Source organism: Rhincodon typus, chromosome 4 (assembly GCF_021869965.1).
Source record: "Rhincodon typus isolate 14 chromosome 4, sRhiTyp1.1, whole genome shotgun sequence".
Taxonomy (NCBI): Eukaryota; Metazoa; Chordata; class Chondrichthyes; order Orectolobiformes; family Rhincodontidae; genus Rhincodon; species Rhincodon typus.
In genome coordinates, this window is record NC_063335.1 from 8,218,163 (window position 1) to 8,239,140 (window position 20,978).

At 41.5% G+C, this 20,978-nt stretch overlaps 1 protein-coding gene across 1 annotated transcript in view; it reads right to left on the bottom strand.

The window, feature by feature from the left end:
• sugct (succinyl-CoA:glutarate-CoA transferase) overlaps positions 1 to 20,978 on the bottom strand; it is a 393,759-nt gene that overhangs the window by 84,890 nt on the left and 287,891 nt on the right. Inside the window, exon 13 of the mRNA XM_048596403.1 lies at positions 11,433 to 11,496. Coding sequence (XP_048452360.1) covers positions 11,433 to 11,496 — 64 coding nt within the window. The remainder of the gene's footprint in view (positions 1 to 11,432; positions 11,497 to 20,978) is intronic.

A 20,978-nucleotide genomic window follows, 5' to 3' on the forward strand; every position in this document is an offset into this window, starting at 1 on the left:
ATGGTACATTATTAACAGGGATAAACATGAAAGGACATTATTTCTATTTAGAAGTCTGAACTCAATTAAAGTTCCTTGGTGGATATTAAACCAGAAATATTTTTACAGGCTTGTTAATTTAATACCACCAGGATTACGTCAGAAAATATCTAATCTACTCAATTTCCCAGATTTTTCTGTTCATGTGGTTTGGAAGCAACTGGGGATGCAGGGATGGTGTTTGTTTGATATGTATGTAGCTATCTATGTTAGTAGACAAATATTAGTTCAATTATGATCATTTTCTACAATAAGTAAAGAGTTCAGAAACAACTTGCTATTCTTATAACCATCTGCACAAAAATTCTATAGGGGATATACTTCCCAGCCAAGGAGATAATTCCTAGCCAAGGATAGGCAGATTCGGTTTTAGGGGTAGGTTAAATTCTCTGATATGCTCTTCTGAGTTTCCCTGTAGCAGCCTTCAAGACCTGTGGAAAACTTCCTTGGATCTGATGGGAAACAAATCAGGAAATTGAAAAGGCAATCATCAGCATTTGTAGCCCTGAATTCCAACCTCCCAACCTGTCAGCAACTTGCTAGGGTCACCAATGAGTGCACAACCAGAAGAGCTTCTCCAGTGATACTGACAGCTCAGAGTTACATCGATCTGTGCAACTGAAGAGCTCCAGCTATGACCAGCTGAGAAGCTGCTGCTCTCAGCATTTCTCTCAGAAAGTACTGTCACTACTTGACAGGTGATTGTTAATCACTTGGAAGCCACTTTACCTATCTAACACTTAAATTACATCCAGCTGTACTTCTGTGCTGCCAGCCTTCACCCTGGCAAGGCAGCAGCTCATTCAGCTCTACCTTGCACTATGATGAAAGGTAAGAGCAGGAGCAACACTGCCAATTGAAGCGTGAACAACTTCAGTGCCAGCTGACTTCGCATCAGTTGCATGCCCCCTCCAAAGTACAGAGGGATGGACACCAAGATCCAGCTGGAAGTTACGACCCTGATTCCGGATCTAGAGGACAAATCAGCCATCTCAACATGCCTGAACTCCATTGCCTCAGGTGTTTTAGACTGTCACAGTATGTCACTGATGACAAGCTACAGCTTTCTTAAAACCTATTTCCCAATGGAGTAGCTAGGCACACATTGCAAATGGCTGACAAGGTACCTGTCATTGGTGAGCCAACTCACCCAAGCCTGGTGTCTACTATCACTTATGTGTGGAGAGAAAGCAGAGAGTTACGAGTGTTGGAAATGGCTTTTGTGTGCAGATGAATGAAGGGCAGCATTCATGCAAGTTGACGGCAAGGCTTTGCTGCAAGAGGGCAATAAGATGAGGGTGAGGCTAAGTGTGAATGCTGGCTGTTCAGTGGCGTTGTGAGCTACCTTCAGAGAGGAATGAATGGAGCTGCAAGGTGTATTGTTCTGAGGAGTGTTATGCAGGAGAATGCTAGGCAGGAGAATGAGTGGTTTGGCACCTGAAATGTTATCCCATTCACCCTTCCAGCCCTCAACCCTCTTGGCCTCTAGGTTAAAGAGGTCACACTTCCTTGGCCACTTCCATCCACTCCTAATTGGCTGGAGCGGTTGTCTTATTCCTCTAACCCTTTGGAGGCCCCTCGGCCCTGAAGCTTCTTGAATTTCACAGCAGGATCTTCTATTATTGGTAGAAGACACAGAGAGCAATCTTTCCATTTCTCCATTCCATTGCTTTGGTTTCTGCAACCTCAAAAATTGAAGCCCTTATAATCTAAGTTTTGATCCCTTTAATTACAAGTGTTCCGTTTGGTAGAACAGGCTACTTGCCCCTGCAGTTGTTAGGGACTTAGAGGTGGAATACTACCGTACAGAAAAGGAGTAGGAGAAATGGAAAAGCCTCAGTGAATATGACTTAGTCACATTTTGTGATCAATTCTTTTGGACCATGATGTTAGAATGATAGAATCCCTACAACACAGAAAGAGGCCATTCAGCCCATCAAGTCTGCATGACCCTCCAAACAGCAGCCCAACCAGACATAGCCCCTTACCCTATCCCCATAACCCCTGCATTTACCTTGGCTAATCCACCTAGCCTGCATATCCCTGGACACTACAATTTAGTACAGCCAATCCACCATCGTTGGACTGTGGGAGGAAACCAGACCACCCGGTGAAAACCCACGTAGACACGGGAGAACATGCAAACTCCACACAGACAGGCATCCAAGGGTAGAATCAAGTCCAGGTCCCTGGCGCTGTGAGGCAACACTGCCAACATCTGAGCTGTGGTGCCACCCATGTTCTATACCAAATTCCTTGCTTTTACACAGGATCACACTTTTACTTTCAATTTCTTTTTCTAATAGGTGTAGAGAGCCTCCATGTTTGATAGATTCTTAAAGGCTGTGACTTTTTTGTTGCTGTAATATCGTGCTTCTATTTTTGTTAAATTGTTGTCAATATTTTCCAATCCTTGAAATGTGCAAAACACAAGTAACTTTACATGGTGCTCACTGGTACGATGTGTCAAATTAACATGGAGCTTATTGCAGGATTTGTGATGCTACCACTCACTAAATATACAGGTCATCTGTAACTGCATCCTGAGGTTGTTCTGATATCCTTTCAGCAGCTACAATGCCCGAATTCTGTGACAATTTAAATTACCCATCGTCCTCACACATTCAGTGGCTGCTCAGATGCTTTTGGTCTATGGTTTGGAGTCCTTAATAGCCCTACTAATGTGTAGGGCCAGCTTGGCCATTAAAAAATGTGGCAGATGTTTGGCATTGTTTGACGTTAGGGCTGTGGGCAGAGTGGGGAGAAGGTAACAAATGGGTGTGTTTTGAGTGGAGTTCCCTAGCCCCCTCCTCCTTCTAAGCCAGCACCACATCGCTCATAACACTCTTTTGCCCTGCAGCTTTGTAAAACTCAGGGGCACATATAAGGTAAGGGGAGGGCATCTGTTATCCTGTTTAACATAATAAGATTAGAATTTGAAGTAGGCACAGGCACACTCATTACGTGCACAATAATTTTACAGCCTAGTTTGAAGTTCCAGGAAATCCCCTCTCATTCTTCCTTGGTAAATGTTCTTACAAGTCTCTGTTAAAGACCTCTTAGAAACTCGGTTGGATCTATCCATCATCTCTACTACTGGGGAGTATAGGCATGGTATATCTGTCTAGAATGGTTAAGTTGATGATATATCTCTAGCATTCTCTTTTTCAATGAAGGCCCCAAATGTTTAGCATCTGTTTCCACCTTTCAGATAAGAGCTTGGAAAGGAATGTTCCCCAGTGTGGAGTATCTCCATAGCTGTCTCAGCCATCAGTATTTTTTGCACTCACTTATGAGGTTTGAATCACCAAGCGAAATCCTGATTAATTCTCTAACGGGATCCAGAGAATAGTGAGTACCTGCACTCACACATGGCTGTATGTTGTTGATGATGCACAGTCCGAAGGAATGAGCTCCTGAAAGAGACTATTGTTATGCACTTCATACAGCACTTGCTGTATACGTGAAGGCCACAGAATGCAACAGAAAGGGGTCTTGTGGTCATGATAAGGTCACAATCATGGCAATCATTGCATTCAGTCCTCTCATTGTTACGTCGTCAATTAAATGAATTCAGTATGATGGCGTATTTGTAAATCTGTCATCTGCCATCTGAAAGAACTGCTCCGAAGAAGAATCATACTGGGTTTGAAATGTTAACACACTCTCTCTCTCTGCAGATGCTGTCAGACCTGCTGAGTTTCTCCAGTTCTTTCAGTTTTTAATGCACAGAAACTGAAGGCTGGTTGCTGCTCGAAGTTGAGATGGTGTGAGGAGCGATGGGACACAGAATACCTGGAGAGAGTGAATGGGTTTAAGTCACCGCACGTAGGTGGATCTGCAAATGTACTCACTGATCGGCAGGGGAATCAAGGATCACGGGGAAAATGTAGGAAAGTGGACGAGATGAATGTTGGATCAGCAATGATCCTACCGAATGGTGAAACAGGCTTGAGGGGCCAAACTACTTACTCCTGTTCCTATTTCTTATTATCTTTTCCTGTCCTGATTAGGTCATTTTCTACATTTTCCTATGTATCCAAGACAGGGACACAATGATCCTACTCCTCAGCTCCATAGCTGCCTCCAAACATGTCTTCTTGGTGATGTAGCAGGTTTTATCGTCCCACTTTGGGGAAAATACTCCTGACTGCACTCAAAACTAATTCCAGCGGAGCTTCACTAAATTTGATTGTTTCGCTTGCACTTTATGCAATACATTCACAACAGCTTCTGGTTGCCCCAAATTCCATCTATATCTTACCTCTTCACACACAGGACTTGATATCACATTATATAGGTGCACATCATCATTGTACATTATGGAGGCATGTTTCAGTCATGCTGATATCACAGAACCTGAGGTTTTGACTTTACTTCTTAATCTTTGGAACTCTGTACTGGTGCCAGTGATTGGTTTTAGAAACAGGTCATAGACAATTTTTTGAAAAGCACATTTTTGGGAGCAGTTAGATACATATCAGTCTAATTGATGTCATCTATTTATGGTGCCTTAGTAACCTCTTGTGATTCTTTGTATTGGTTTCTGCACTTCTTTCGTTGTTTAATCGAGCTGTCACATCCAGCTATTGATACGTGGTTCTTAGTCAGTGAGGCCACACCTTTGGGTATAGATTTCATTGCTTATGTACATGGAGGAGAACAGGGGGGAACGTAGTATGACATTTACTGGAAGACAGCCAAAGCGTTTTACCTCCCACACATTCCTGAATCCTGAAGAACAAAGCTGACTGTTGCTAAAGGTGTGGTGCACCTCGGCAAAAAATATAGCAGTGACTCAGAACCACACGGTGATGCCAGTATTATGCATCTTAATCAGATACTTATAACAGCTATAGTGACAAAAACAGCATAGTGACAAAAAAAAACAGGCAACCCAGCAACTATATGCCAGTTAGTCCAACATCAAGTAGTGGAGAAACTTTTAGAGTCAATAATCTGAGACAAAATTGACACTCGACTGAGAAAATGTCAGCTAAATTGCAGTTCTCTTGATGAACCAGGTTTGAATACCTATAGGATGCAATATTTTATGTTATATATTCTTCGTTTGCAGCCAATCAACAGAAAGTCTCACACTAGCAGTGGCATAAGAGTAAAAATACATTTAAACTGGGAGCAACATACATTTTGTTGCTGAGTAAAGCTCTTTTATTTTGCTTTCCTTGCCAGGGAATTCAATAGGTTTTACCTTCTCCAGCATGTGTCAGCGTTCTAAACTAACAAATTGATGGAAGATACATTTGTGTAGCACACTCCAACTTTTCCAAACAGAAAAGATTATAATTTGAAGATTCACAAACAATTCACAAACAACATGACTTCTATCACAGGCTTAATACACCTTACTCAGGTTGCAATGGCATCTCAAAGCACTCTGTCACATTATTCCAGCACATCCTTCCCTAATCCAGATGCTTTTATTGCACATGTAGAACGGGTGGCACAATCTTGTTAGTTCTGTGCAGGAAAGTAGGAAGTAACAGAGCCAGTGACATTTGCAGGCAATTCCCCTTGAAATGTGAAGAGAGTCCCCATGAGATTCAGCTTCATGCAGCTGCATTTCCAAAGACCAATGCCTGCTTGAATGTGGTTCTTTAAGGCATTTGGCAGCAATAGCATTTGTCCTCTGCATGATGTTAGGATTGTATAATGGGATAAGAACCATGACTTTGATGTTACACAGGACCCAGCCACAAAGGTGTTTGGGTAACCTGATCAGTTTAGACATTGGAACATCTAAGGATGTAGGAGGCATGGCAGCTTCCCAGAAACCTTGTGCAAACCTGCATGATCCACTTAGGTAGAAGCCTTGAACAATCAAGTACTGGAAATCCTTTCTGTTCAGAGGCTCAAGCTGCTCTCAGGGAGCTTTGATGACCATAAAAATATAATCAGTCTCTGCTGCTGTCGAATTTAGCTGTAGCACCAAAATCAACTGCCTTATTAACCTGACCGGTCTAATTGGTTGCAAACTTGATTTAGTAGCAAGCCCAACAGTATATGGGAGTCCAGGACTTCCTTTATGCAGCAATTGGCCATGACTTGGAGATGGCACATAGATCTCCCAATGTTAAGTGGAATGAATCACACTCTAAGAAGCTGAGTATCAACATAATTTTTAAGTCTACAAGCACTGGGTCTCTACCACTTCCCAACGGCATCAGCTCCTGCTCCAGCACACCACACAGCTCTGTCACCATCTCCATTGAGAAACACAGGGTCAAATTTTCCTGTGTGATGAGATGTTAATGAGATGGGGGAAGACATTATGTTCCACTGGCTATTATGGACTTGGGAGATACCTTTCCAATAACAGCATTTCATTTTGGCCCCAAAGTCTGCTTGATAGTGCCCCTTCACAGGCTGCAGACTGCTTCAGGGAGGTCTGCAAGTTGACTTCACAGCTCAATCGTCACTCATATCTTGCATCACTTGACAAGATGAAATTCTGAGACACCAAACCTCTTTGCATACAGTGATCCTTTGGTAAAATCTGCAAAGGATTGGAAACTTGGCTGTTTAATTACCTATTCACCATGACGCATCTGGCACTGACCCACCCTGCACCTGAATCTGGGTAAAATTGGTCAGCCAAGTAAACAGATTGTTAAACCAGCACAATATGTGCCCATGAAATTTAATGGCCTCAGCTTCAATTCCCACTGCCACAGGATCAAAGTTTTAAAGCAGTTGTTCAAATAACCAAAAATGAAAAGATGTAAATTATTTTATGCACCTAGTTATGATTTGGAAAATGTGGCTTTAAGAAGTGGTTGAAGGGAATTAGGGTAAATTCTTGAAAGGAAGAATGCTGCAGGGCTATGGGGGAATAGTAGGAGAGTGGAACTAATTAGAAAGCTCTTTCAAGGAGTTAGTGCAAGCATGAATATTTTTCAGTATTGTAAGATTCTATAATTTCATCACATCACAACATAATATCACCAGATTAATAGCACTGGGTAATGTCAGTGGATTAACAGTGTTAGTATAATTTGATTAAGAGCTTAATGTGATATCACTAGATTTAGAACACCATTTAATACCACTGCATTAATCTCATATAATAAACAGCACTATTTGATATCTCTGGATTAACAGTACTATTTAATATTGCTTAATAGTTCACATCAACACTAGATTGACATTTGTACTTAATATCACTTGAATATTAGCACCATTTCCTATTACAATAATGTATAGACAACTCCTTTTAAATACACTGAATTAGCATCACCATTTACTGTATTTACAAATCCAATTATGGATTAACAATTCTTTTAATATCACTGGATTAATCACTGTTTAATATTTCTAACAAACTTCACTGGATTAATAGTGCCATTTATTATTGGTGATTAACATCAGTATTTAATGTAACAGTAATACCAGCACTATTTAATTTCACTGCATTACTAGTACTATTTCATATCACTTAATTAACAGCATTGAATTAATAGAATTAACTAATAACATTGAATTAACAATGCCAGCTTTTATTACTGTATACCCATCAGAGGTAGCAGCACAGCAGTTTACAGGGAAGGAGCTGCTCTTGGAGGTTGCAACATTGACTCCAAATCCCATTAAGTCCCATGGCATCAGGTCAAACGTGGGCACAGAAACGTCCTGACTACAACCGACTGAGCTGATGAATCAACACCAGCCGGCAAGGGCACAAAATGTACTCTGGCTCATTAGCACCACTACTGACCAAGATGGTCAATTCTGAGAAGATGGAGCTGCCAGACCAGGTCTGTGGTAGGTGGTGAGGGGACCAACACAAGAGAAAACCACACTTGCCCTCACCTTCACCAATCCAAGTATGCATCTGTCCATGACAACTGCGGTAGGAGTGACCATAGCACTGTGCTTTATTAGACCTATTCAGCATCAGAATTGCATTCATCCACTTCTGTAACCTCATGTCCCAGCATATTTCCCCCTCTCTTTCATTACCATTAAGCCAGGGGACTTAACATAAAATAGTTTAATAAAATATGCAGGAGGGCATGCCAGTAGCAGTACCAGGCATATGTAAAAATGAGGTGTCAACCTACTGAAACTTCAACTCAATTATTTGCATTAATCAGTGGAAGCAGCGTGCAATAGACAGGACTGAGCAATCCTGCAACAAATCAAATCTAAAGCTCTGTCATCTTGCTGCATCCAGTTGTAAATGGTGGTAGACAATTAAACAATTAACAGGAGCAGGAAATCCACAAAAATTCCCATCCTTAATGATGGCAGAGCCCAACACACCAATGTAAAAGGCAAGGCTGAAGCATTTGTATCGTCATTTGCCCGAAGTGCCGAAGGGATGATCCATCACTGCCTCCTGCAGAGGTCCCCAGCATCACCGGCGCCAGGCTTCAGCTAATTCCATTCATTTCACGAGATATCACAAAAATTTTGAAGGTGCTGAAGGATACGCCATGACAGCATTCTGGCAAAAGTAGTAAAAATTTGTGCTTCTAAACTACGTGCTCCGAGACAAGCTGTTCCAGTTTTTCCAAGTGGATCTACCGGGCAATGTGGAAATGTACTCAAATATGTTTTGTCCACAAAGGGCTGGACAAATCTAACTCAGGGAATTCACAGAATCCCTACAGTATGGAAGCTGGCTATTTGGCCCATCGAATCCACACTGACCCTCCAAAGAGTATCCCATTCATACCTACCCACCACTTTATTCCTGTTACCCCATATATCCCATGGCCAATCCACACAACCTGCAAATTTTTGGACTGAGAGGAAACTGCAGCACCTCTGCAGAGAAAACCCAAGATGACATGGGGAGAATGTGCAAACTCCGCAGAGGCAGTCATCTTAAGAGGGTGGAATCGAACCCAGGATCTAGGTGCTCAGGGGCAGCAGTGCTAGCCACTGAGCTACTGTGCTGCCTTAAGGATATGGATTTTGCATCAGTTTTCACAGTGGAAGACACTAGCAGCATAGCAAAACTTCAAGAGTGTCAGTGGGCAGATGTGAGTGTAGTACCCATCACTAAGGAGGTGGTGCTGGAGAAGCTGAAAAGTCTGAAGGTGGATAAATCACCCAACCAGATGGACGACACCCCAGGGTTCTGAAGCTGAGGAGATTGTAGAGGGATTGGTGGTGATCTTTCAGGAATCATTGGAGTCAGGGAAGATCCCAAAAGATTAGAAAGTGACAAGTGTAACACCCTGTTTAAGGAGGGAGGGAATAAACTATAGGCCAGCTAGCCTGAGCTTGGTCATTGGTAAAATTGTAGAATCCATTATCAAGGACGAGATTGTGGAGTACTTGGAAATATATTGTAAAATACGGCCGAATCACCACGGCTTCATCAAGGGGCGGTCATGCCGGTCTTGATCATCAATAAAGAAATCCTTGACAGAGATATTAACTGCCACTTGCTCAGCTAAAACCTGCTCACAGGTGACTCAACTACTGAGTTCACTACAATGTTGGTTCAAAAATGCAAAAAAAGGTGAGCTTCAGTGATGACATGAGAGTATTGACCAGCCTTGAAAAAGAGAACATAACTGTGGCATTAAAGAGCCCCAGAAAACTGGTGTCAATGATAATTAGGGGAAAACTCTTCACTGGGTGTCACTAACTATTAATGGATCAAATGCCTGTATTAACTTTGGGGGTTAAACATCATAGTTAAAACCACTCAGTAACATTACTGACTTAAAAGCAGTATTAGATATCAGTGTAATTTCTCTTAATACAGTTTGAATAACTACTATTGGCAACAAAGTAGATTAGTAAGATTAATAACCATCACTGAATTGACATGTTAGTTAATGTGGCTGTATTAAATAAAAGGAAGTATACTCGACTTTTAACACTGTTGGCACCATGGGATGGTTCTGTGCAAAGATCACTTTGTTGGAAATTCTGGGTACTAATTCTAGAACAAAATACTGAATGAATTGTATTAATCTAGAAAAAAGAAAATAGAATCAGAGACACACATAAATCATTCTAATCTTTGAAAAGGAGATCACAGGAAACAAATTTTCATGATGGAAATTTTAGAACGATGCAATAAAAATGCTGTCATTCAATAAGTAACAACAAAAACATAAATATATGGTTTATATAAAGAGCATGTGCAGCTAATCAACTATTTTTGAAGTGTAACCCCTCCTATGAAGGCGAAAGAAGCAACTGATTTGATCACAGCAAAGCCCCAACATCTCCAAAAGATAAACAATCAGTGATCCTGCATTTGGAAATGTTAGTTGAGAGAAATAATCCATCTGACATTCTATGACCTTCTTCAAATAGTTTTGAGAGATTCAGGCCTGAAAATTCTCAAAGACAGAAGTAATTCTAAGTTTAGAAATGATGGTGTTACTGTCATTTTTCAAAACATCTACAACTAAATATCTTGATACAATGGCTTTAAGGATGTATATTTTGTCCTTTTTTTAATAAAGAAAGGTTGCAGAGGTGCAAAGCAGTCTGCTCCAAAGCTAATACAGTAAACAGCTTGTGGGGCCTTGTTTTTTTTTAAAGTTGGAACAAGAGAAGCAGCCTGAATGGCTCCCACAGAACCAAGAATTTTTTTTTTTTTAGTTTTAGCTTTCAGTGGCCGTTGCTGGGGTCTTATTGCTGCATGTGGAAGGTCTTATTCCTCTCTCTGTTACAGCTAAAAGCTGGGGTTCTCCTTCTGCTCCTAGAATTGCATATGAGACAATCTATTTTACTGAATTTGCCTTTGCCAAGAATGTGTTTACGGGATGTTACTATATTGCAACAGTTAATTAGTAGTAATTAATGTACATATTATTTTATTAAGCATTTCGATACAATTAAGCCAATTCTTTTCTTTTTATTTTGTCTGTATTTAAATTACACTGTATGAATAAAGTGTGTTTTGTATCAAGCATGGTTAGTTGGACCAATCGAATTATATCTGAAACACAATGCCTCACACTTACCTTTAAAATAAGAAAAAATTAGGGTCTAGACTATTTTTTAATATATTTTGAGTGAGTTTGGTCTGGTCCATAATACTACACAATAAACACTAACATTTTCCTAGTCTTTTTTCCCTTGCCAGGTAGGTTGCCTGAGTGAACTAACAAGTACAGCAATTATGGAAGCTTTACTGAAAACAATAAATGCTGGAAGATCACAGTGGGTCAGACAGCAAACTAACATGTTGAGTCTAGATAACTCTTCATCAAAGTTCCGATGAAGAGTCATCTTGACTCGAAACATTAGCTTGCTCTCTCTCCATTGATGCTTTGTGACCTGTTGTGATCTCCAGCATTTGCTGTTTTTAGTACAAATTCCAGCATTTTCAGTAATTTGTTCCTATAGTTATGGAAGCTTGGTTGTACTTTGACAAACAGAAGGGACCTTTAACCTACCTGGAACAGCTATGTTTCCCACAGTTGGATGGTTCATTTCTAAGATGAGGTCATTGTGTATTACCTAAAAACAAAGAAACAATAAATTTAGGTAGAGTTACCACTATATGTCAAATTTTAAATTAAATTATGAATTCATGGCTATTATTATAAAGAAACACATAGTTAATAAATGACCACCCTCTGTAAAACTCTATTGTGCCAGCGGACAGGGATACAGCACCATTGCCTTAATCTCCTATTCTGTGTTCTCTGTGAGCATAGCGCCCTGCTGCGAACATGGATTCTGGAAAAACCTCCACAGAGACTGAAAGTTTGAGGAAGGATCACTACTCCCGGAATGTTCACTCTGATTTCACCTCACAAATGCTGCCAGACCTGTTGAGCTTTTCCAGCAGCTTCTGTTTTTGTTTCTGATTTACAGCATCTGCAGTTCTTTCGGCTCTTATTACCACATTAGCCCATTTACGGGCTTCTCAATGAATGGCAGTGTTCAGTTGTTTTATAGCAGTGTATATTTTAAACTAATGAAGGGTATGTGGTCTCTCTCCATGAACACCATCCTATGTTATTAATGTCAATAGGCTGGTCTTCAGACTATTTGGTAAACTATATAAATGCTTCCCAGAAGCTAAAAAAAAAGCAATATGAACTGGAATGAAGAGCTTGCTATGAATCCTAAATCTTAAATTCCTACAGGAAATCAACGTTTCGGTGAAACGAACAGTTCTTCTTATAAAACAGTATCAATAAAGTAGATAAAAGATCTTAATAACAAAAAATGAAGTTATTTTACTTCGCATTTCTCCCTCACTCTCTCCTGCTCTGACCATCTTTTAAACATATTTTTCCCATCTCTGTTACTGTAGGAGATTTGGACGTTAAAATCTTAAAACCAGATTCTTAACCCAAGTCAGCCTCCAAAACTCCCACTTCCGGCTTTAACTGAGATGGGAAGATGGGCAGGCATCCAACTGCTTCAAAGCAAGTTGGCATTTTACATATGATAATGAATCTGTAAGCCTCATTGTAAATCATATTTTCAGCTGTGGTTGGCTGCGTTTCCTTAGTCTCAGAAAGCCAGGCAGCTACTTCCAGGTGATGGCTTTCCTCATCCAGGAAATGAGTGTCTTTATATCTATTTTCTAGCTGCAGCTTGCTTGCTTGAAGAAGCCCTGATTGACCTGTCCCTTCCCAAAGCCTTCCAAGGCCTCCGAAGCCCAGCCATGTCCCACTTGGGGCAATACTTCACCACCGTCCAGGGTCTCTAATTCCCTTCCAATGTCTCCTGGTCCCTGCCTCATTCAAGTCTCCAAATTCCCAAAAGCCATCCACAATCTGCCAATTGCCCTGGAGCTTGAGGAACAGCAGCTGCCCTAAGACCGGCCTTCAACTTCCCCATCCAGTTTATTTCTCTCTCCACAGATTATGCCTGACTTGCTGAATGATTCTATCGTTTTCTGTTTTTATTTTGGATTTCCAGTATCTGCAGTACTTCACTTTTCTTGCTTCGGGGAGAAGCGATTGTACGGAAAAGTGCATCCTTAGGGAAACAGCTTAAATGGTTAAAGCAATGTATCTTTTTGGGTTCTTTAACACATTAATGAAGGTTTTGCAATTGCATTCTTAGCTACAATTCCATCATCACTCAATGCATATGTTACTATGCTCAAAATTAAATTTGAATTCCAAGAAAGCATCCCAGGAGCAGTAAGATGCCCCAACCTGTTAAAATTACAACATGGGACTAGTCCTGCCTCAGTGGAAGTGAGGTGTGATAGAGTAGAGCAATCTTACAACAAATGCATCAGGTCAAGGTTCTGCACTCCTTTGATGTCCGGTTATGAAAGATTATGGACAATTAAATGGACACTAAATGGAGGGGGAAGCTCCATAAATATTCCTATCCTCAAAGATGTATTTCAGTACGAAACTGAAGGCTGAAGTATTTGCAACCATCTTCAGCCAGAAATGGTAACTGGACAATCCAATTCAACTTCATAATGAGGGCCCTAGCATCACAGATGTTAGTCTTCAGCCAACTTTCTTTTATTCATTCCTTGTATGTGGACTTTGCTGGTTGGGCCAGCATTTATTGTCCATCCCTAATTGCCCTTGAGAAGATGGTGGTGAGCTCCTTTCTTGAACTGCTGCAGTTCACTTAGGGTAGGTGCACCCATAGTGCTGTTAGGTAGGGAGTTCCAGGATTCTGGTAAGCAACAATGAAGAAACAATGTCATATTTCCAAGACAGAATGGTAATGGGCTTGAAAGGGAGCTTGCAGGTGGTGATGTTCACACGTATGTGCTGTCCGTGTCCTTCTAGATGGTAGTGGTCATGGGTTTGGAAGGTGCTATCTAAGGAGCCTTGGTGAATTTCTGCAGGTTAAGATGTAGATGATATCCTCAGAGATGCATTTCAGTACAAAACAGAAGGCCTAGCTGCCACAGAAGAGGGAGAATGGTTGTGGTGTCAATTGAGCAGACTGCTGTGTCCTGGATGGTGTCGAGTTTCCAGAGTGTTGTTGGAGCTCTACTCATTTAAAAAAGTGGGAAGTTTTCCATCATAATCCTGACTTGTGCTCTGCAGGTGGTGGATGGGCGTTGGGGAATTTGGTGGAGTTACTTACTTCAGGATTCTTAGCCTCTGATCTGCTCTTGTAGTCAAAAAGTTTATCTAATTAATCCTATTCAGCTTCTGATCCATGGTAACCCCCAGGATGTTGGTAGTGGAGGATTCAGTGATAGTAACTCCATTGAATGTCAAGGGCAATTGTTAGATCCTCTGTCGTTGAAGATGGTCATTGCCTGGCAGTTACACAGTGCAAATATTATTTGCTACTTGTCAGCTGAAGCCTGGATTGCCCAGGTCTTGCTGAGTTTGGACATGGATTGCTTCGGTATCTGAGGAGTCATGAATGGTCTGAACATTGTGTAATCATCAGTGAGTATCTCCATTTGTAATTTTATGATGGAGGAAAGGTCTTTGACAAACTTCTGAAGATGGTTGGGCCTAGGACACCACTCTAAGGAATTCCTGCAGAGATGTCCTGTAGCTGAGATGACTGACCTTCAACAACCACAACCATTTTCCTTTGTACCAGGTATGACACTGAACAGTGAAGAGATTTCTCCCTGATTCCCACTGACTCTAGTTTTGATAGGATTCCTTGATGTCACACATGGTCAAATACTGCATTAACATCAAGGGCTGAGACTTTCACCCCACCTCTGGAATTCAGCTCTTTTGTCCATGTTTAAACTAATGCTGTAATGAGGTCAGAACCTGAGTAGCCCTGACAGAATCCAACCTGAGCATCTAACAGTGTGACTAATTCAATTTCTTTCCCCCATAGTATGTAGGACAAGGACTATATCTAGACTGTATCTATATCTAGTCCTTGTGGCTATTTATTTTAAATGATTATTTGTCATTTGTTCCCTGTAATTGATACTGTGCATAAAAGTAGCAAATTTTATCAATAATATTAAATGAAAAGTTTTTTTTACTGAATATCTATCAACTCGTTTATCAGGCTAAAGGCCAGAGATAATTGACTTTATGCAATAATGTAAAACAGTCTGTTCATCATTATCTCGACTCCATTTTCTCCCCCTTGGTCCAGGAACTCCCTACCTACGTCTGTGACACCACTCACGCCCTCCACCTCCTCCAAAACTTTCAATTCCCCGGTCCCCAACACCTCATCTTTACCATGGACGTCCAGTCCCTATACACCTGCATTCTCCATGCAGATGGCCTAAAGGCCCTCTGCTTCTTCCTATCCCGCAGGCCCGACCAGTCCCCCTCCAGTGACACCCTCATCCGCTTAGCCAAACTCGTCCTCACCCTCAACAACTTCTCTTTCAATTCCTCCCACGTCCTACAGACAAAGGGGCTGGCCATGGGTACCCGCATGGGCCCAAGCTATGCCTGCCTCTTTGTAGGTTACATGGAACAATCCCTCTTCCGTAGCTACACGAGCCCTAAATCCCACCTCTTCCTCCGTTACATTGATGACTGTATCGGCGCCGCCTCGTGCTCCCACGAGGAGCTCGAACAGTTCGTCCACTTCACCAATACCTTTCACCCCAACCGTAAGTTCACCTGGACCATCTCTGATACCTTTTTCTCCTTCCTGGACCTCTCTGTTTCCATCTCTGGCAACCACCTGGAAACCGATATCCATTTCAAGCCCTCTGACTCCCACAGCTACCTAGAATACACCTCCTCCCACCCACCTTCCTGCAAAAATGCCATCCCCTATTCCCAATTCCTTCGCCTCCGCCGCATCTGCTCCCAGGATGAGGCATTCCACTCCCGTACATCTCAGATGTCCTCATTTTTCAAAATCCACAACTTCCCCCCATCAGTGGTCGAGAACGCCCTCAACCGTGTCTCCCGCATTTCCCACAACTCATCCCTCACACCCCCTCCCCGTAATAACAACCAAAACAGAATACCCCTCGTCATCACGTACCACCCCACCAACCTCCGGATCCAACGCATCATCCTCCGACACTTCCGCCATCTGCAATCCAACCCCACCACCAAAGACAGTTTTCCCTCCCCACCCTTATCTGCTTTCCGGAGGGACCACTCTCTCCGCGACTCCCTTGTCCACTCCACACTCCCCTCCAGCCCCACCACACCCGACACTTTTCCCTGCAACCGCAGGAAGTGCTACACCTGCCCCCTCACCCCCATCCCAGGCCCCAAGAAGACTTTCCACATCAAGCAGATGTTTACCTGCACATCTGTTAATGTGGTATACTGCATCCGCTGTTCCCGTTGTGGCCTCCTCTACATCGGGGAAACCAAGCGGAGGCTTGGGGACCGCTTTGCAGAACACTTACGCTCAAGTCACACTAAACAACTGTACCTCCCAGTTGCGACCCATTTCAACTCCCCCTCCCATTCCTCAGACGACATGTCCATCCTGGGCCTCCTGCAGTGCCACAACGATGCTACCCGAAGGTTGCAGGAACAGCAACTCATACTCCGCTTGGGAACCCTGCAGCCCAATGGTATCAATGCGGACTTCACAAGCTTCAAAATCTCCCCTCCCCCTACCGCATCCCAAAACCAGCCCAGCTCGTCCCCGTCTCCCTAACCTGTCCTTCCTCCCACCTATCCCCTCCTCCCACCTCAAGCCCCACCCCCATCTCCCACCTACTAACCTCATCCCGCCCCCTTGACCTGTCCATCCTCCCTGGACTGACCTATCTCCTCCCTAACTCCCCATCTACACTCACCTTTATTGGCTCCATCCCCGCCTCTTTGACCTGTCTGTCTCCTCTCCACCTATCTTCTCCTCTATCCATCTTCTATCCGCCTCCCCCTCTCTCCCTATTTATTTCAGAACCCCCTTCCCCTCCGCCATTTCTGAAGAAGAGTCTAGGCCCGAAACGTCAGCCTTCCTGCTCCTCTGATGCTGCTTGGCCTGCTGTGTTCATCCAGCTCTGCACCTTGTTATCTCTGTTCATCATTATCACTTACTTTAAAATGGTATTAGATTGACAGTCCATTTTACATTTCCCTGTTTTAACCATTGCACAGTTTCAGGAATACTAACAACTCCAAATGTGTCAATTTACATCTGTGTGGCGTTCCAGTTAAAATAGCCCTGTTAGTAAGGCAAACTATAGTTCTGTGCATATCTTTAGATAGAATGTTTAAAAAAACAAACTAGATGAAAGGATACTTTGATCATTGTATTGAATAAACCTTCAATTATACAGTATTAACCATTTACATGGCAACATCCTTATTTTAGTTCCCACTGGCTGTAATCAGCCAGCTCTCTGATATTAAAAGAATTCCATTTGATATACTTATGTCAGAGCCAAACACAAATTACAGATCCTAAGATTTTAAGTTACACAGGACGGTTAGTCAAGTAGGCGCACAAAATTTTTTTTGACTGTACTGACTGAAGTCAATTGAAAGATTTGAATGTACTATTAAATGCTTTAGAGACTGCAAGCACAGCATGTGGTAGTAAGGATGAGTTCAGCACAAATTTGTCCTGATTTATATCCAAAATATGTAATTAGTTCACAATAAGATGAGGAATTGGTGAATCTCTGTACTAGCCTTTAGCCCAACTGTAATAAATTGATAAGCAAAAAAGTCTAACTTTAATCTGTACTATGTGCTCTTATTGAGATACAACATGCTGTAGAAAGCTGCTTGAATGATCTGTTAGTCATTTGTTTGAGGTAGGGGCGTGTGTGTGTGTGTAACAGAGAGAGAGAGAGAGACAGCTGTGTGTGTATGTTTTTGCTGTGCAATTGATGGGTTTGGGTAATCCACAGAGAAACAAAATAAGTTCTTTAGACAATTCAAGAAATTCAGCTTCAATGTGTAAATTGTAGGCTAGAATTCCCCTATCATTCCCTCAAGTTTTCATTTGAAAGTGCACAACTTGTGTAATTCAGTCATTTTCACATATTTTCTTGTATATTGATTATAGAACATATGTTTTCCTGTTTTAAGATTAACTTTAGGATTGACAGATTTGAAATACTTATTGCCTTTTGAAATTAAAAATAAACTTAAGGAGATTTGTAAAAAAAGCCTAATTTGATTTTTAAGAAGTTTGGTGTGCTGATTTGGTTCCTGGATTGGATTCTATCTTTATCTTACCAGCAGGAGGCATGGTTATTCCTCTCACTGCAGTATAGATATGTTAAAACAAGCTGTTGAAATGTGTTATAACACATCTCTGGAGCAGATGGGAATTGAATCCAGGCCTTCTGGCCCAAAGGTAGGGACAGTACCACTGTGCCACAAGAACTCCTTCCTTGCAGCATATTCTAAGTACAAAGGACATTATATCTACTAGCAGAACTACAAAGCGTTATGAAGCTATAGTAATGTCATTCTGCACATAAACCCACCAGAAAAATGTGAAAAGCAAATGATAAAGTCATAATGTTTTAATGAAGAAGTTCCACTCAAAATATTAACTTGCCTCTTCTCCTTCAGATGTTGACTGATCTGTTGTGCATTTGGTTAATATAAAAGTTGTAAACTTCTAAAGTTCAATTCAAATTCCACAGAACTATATTTATAAGTATGCTAAAAACCTGAGTGACAGTTTTCTTTCAAATTCCTTTTAAAATATTTGTCCCTGTCCGAGCAAACACACATAACCCATTCACACAAAAACAAGAGATTAGGAGCTGATGAGATGCAAGGGTTATGGTGGGTCTGCTTCATTCTTGATAAATTCTATGTATATAATATATATATATTATATATGCAATCTGCTTTTTCTGCCTAACAACAGAAAATCGCCCTATCAATTTTTTAAAAATCAAACGTTTCCAGCATCTATAAAGCATGATATGATAATTTGGCAAATTAGTCATGTGGTGGCTGGATCTATGTGCACTGAACAGCCAACTCCAGGAATCTTGGGCAGGCAGCTCTATGGTATTGGGTCAGTGTTATCATGCATGACCGGAAAGTCTAGCTGAGTTCCAAACCCATTTCTTCACCTCACATAAACTTCCAATCATAGTCCATAACAACAAACTGAAAAACATTTCGGATGATGCCATTCTAAACTAATCCCATCTGCCTGAACATGGTCTGTATCCCATCACACCTTGTCTGTTCATGTGTCTGTCTAAATGTCTCTTAAGCATTGCTAACATATCTGCTTCTACCACCTTCCTGACAGTGTATTCCGGGTATCTAGCATCTTCTGTGTAAAATACTTTCCTCACACATTTCCCTTAAAACTTCTCCCCTCTCACTCTAAACCCATGTCCCTTGTATTTGATATTTCCACCCTATTGTGCCACTTCATGTTCCATGAATTGACCTTGGAATTTGATGATTGTGACATTGGCTGGACAGACGCCAATGATTCCACAAGGTAGGCTGTTCAGGATGGGCTGGAGGGAGTGAGCACTGTCAGGGTTGGGGGTTGAAGGAGTGAGGGTGAGTTTTGTCAGGGGATGCAGGAAGGCAAGGAGCATTGTTGAGGGTGCAGGGGAGGTGGGTTAGCATTGTCAAGGGTGCAAGAGTGGGGTGTCTTTTTCAGGCTGTTCCATTACATCTCTTGCTGTTAATCACTGTCCTGTGCCTGAAATCAACAAAAGGAGAAAGAATGTATACATTTGTTTGGAAGTACAGGCATCAAGTCTGACACCAAGATCAATGAAGACATTCTCAGAGGGGCTCGGCCAGCGCAATTTGTTACACTAGGTGTTGAAATGCTCTGTGTACGTGGGTCAGTAGTTCTGCAGGGTCCGGAGGCACAAACGTAGAGAATGTCTCAACATTTGCTGCTATTGTCTTTGAAAGGTTTTGCCCTTGTGCATTCTCAGCAAAATGAACGAGACAAAAATGAAACAGATCTGTCTTGTTTTAAGCTTTGTAGAGCTTCCTTTAACTTAGTCACGAAGCTTAAGCTTAACTCAACACAAATGCTGCAAGTTTCCTCGGTTGTCTGCAAAGCTTGAGGGAGGAAACAAACTATCTTTGAATAAATAAGAAAAAAGTGTGACATATGGTACATAAGACAGTAAGTTATCTTCAGATGTGGTCCACAGTTATTCAAGTCCAGGAAGTCCTGAAATTAGGCCTGAAACAGTTTTCAGGGGTGCATTAGCAGCTGAAGGTGTCCACATCTGAGTGGGTCAGTTTGGGATTTCTAAGAGATGTAGTTGGGCCTAGCATAACTCTCTGATATATATATATTTTTTAAAAAGCAATAATTTATATAAATTAGTACAAAAGAAGATCTCAACAGTTTCATAACAACATTTTACAATTTTCTTTTTCAAATATATGACTTCTTTTTGTTTGTCCTTTATTAAATTATTCGAACTACTTTACACCTAAACTAAGGTTTATCATTGAGATTCTCTATTGTTCAAAATGAGAGAGATATTCCAGAATAAAATTAACTGATGGAAATATTGTTCTCTTGTCCTGTGCATGTAATCTCATAAACAAGTCAGTGGCTGTGATGTTTAAGTGCAGCCTATGATAGCATCATTCCTTTTACATGTATGTGTTTCCATTCTAGATTTTATTAGTGAATTTACTTTTGTGAAATATAGGATGCGTATACCAAGGAGTATTACTTTGTCCTCTGTTATTTGATCTCCATGATCCTCACAGTATGTCTTTCAGTCCTTCTGCATTATTTCAGCCCTATACAGCACCACAGTGGGTTGTGTTAAAGTTCACTCTATTTGTTTAATAGACAAAGTCTTTTTCCTAGAGTGGGCATCCAAAATTAGAGGGCATAGGTTTAAGGTGAGAGGGGAAAGACTTATAAAGGACCTGAGGGGTAATATTTTCACGCAGGGGATGGTTCGTGGATGGAACAAGCTGCCAGAGGAAGTGGTGGAGGTGGGTACAATTACAACATTTAAAAGGAATCTGGATGGCTATGTGAATAGGAAGGGTTTAGAACCAAATGCTGGCAACTGGAATTAGGTCAGATTGGGATGTCTAGTCAGCACGGATAAGTTGGACCGAAGGGTCCGTTTCCATGCTGTATAACTCAATGAGTATGACCTA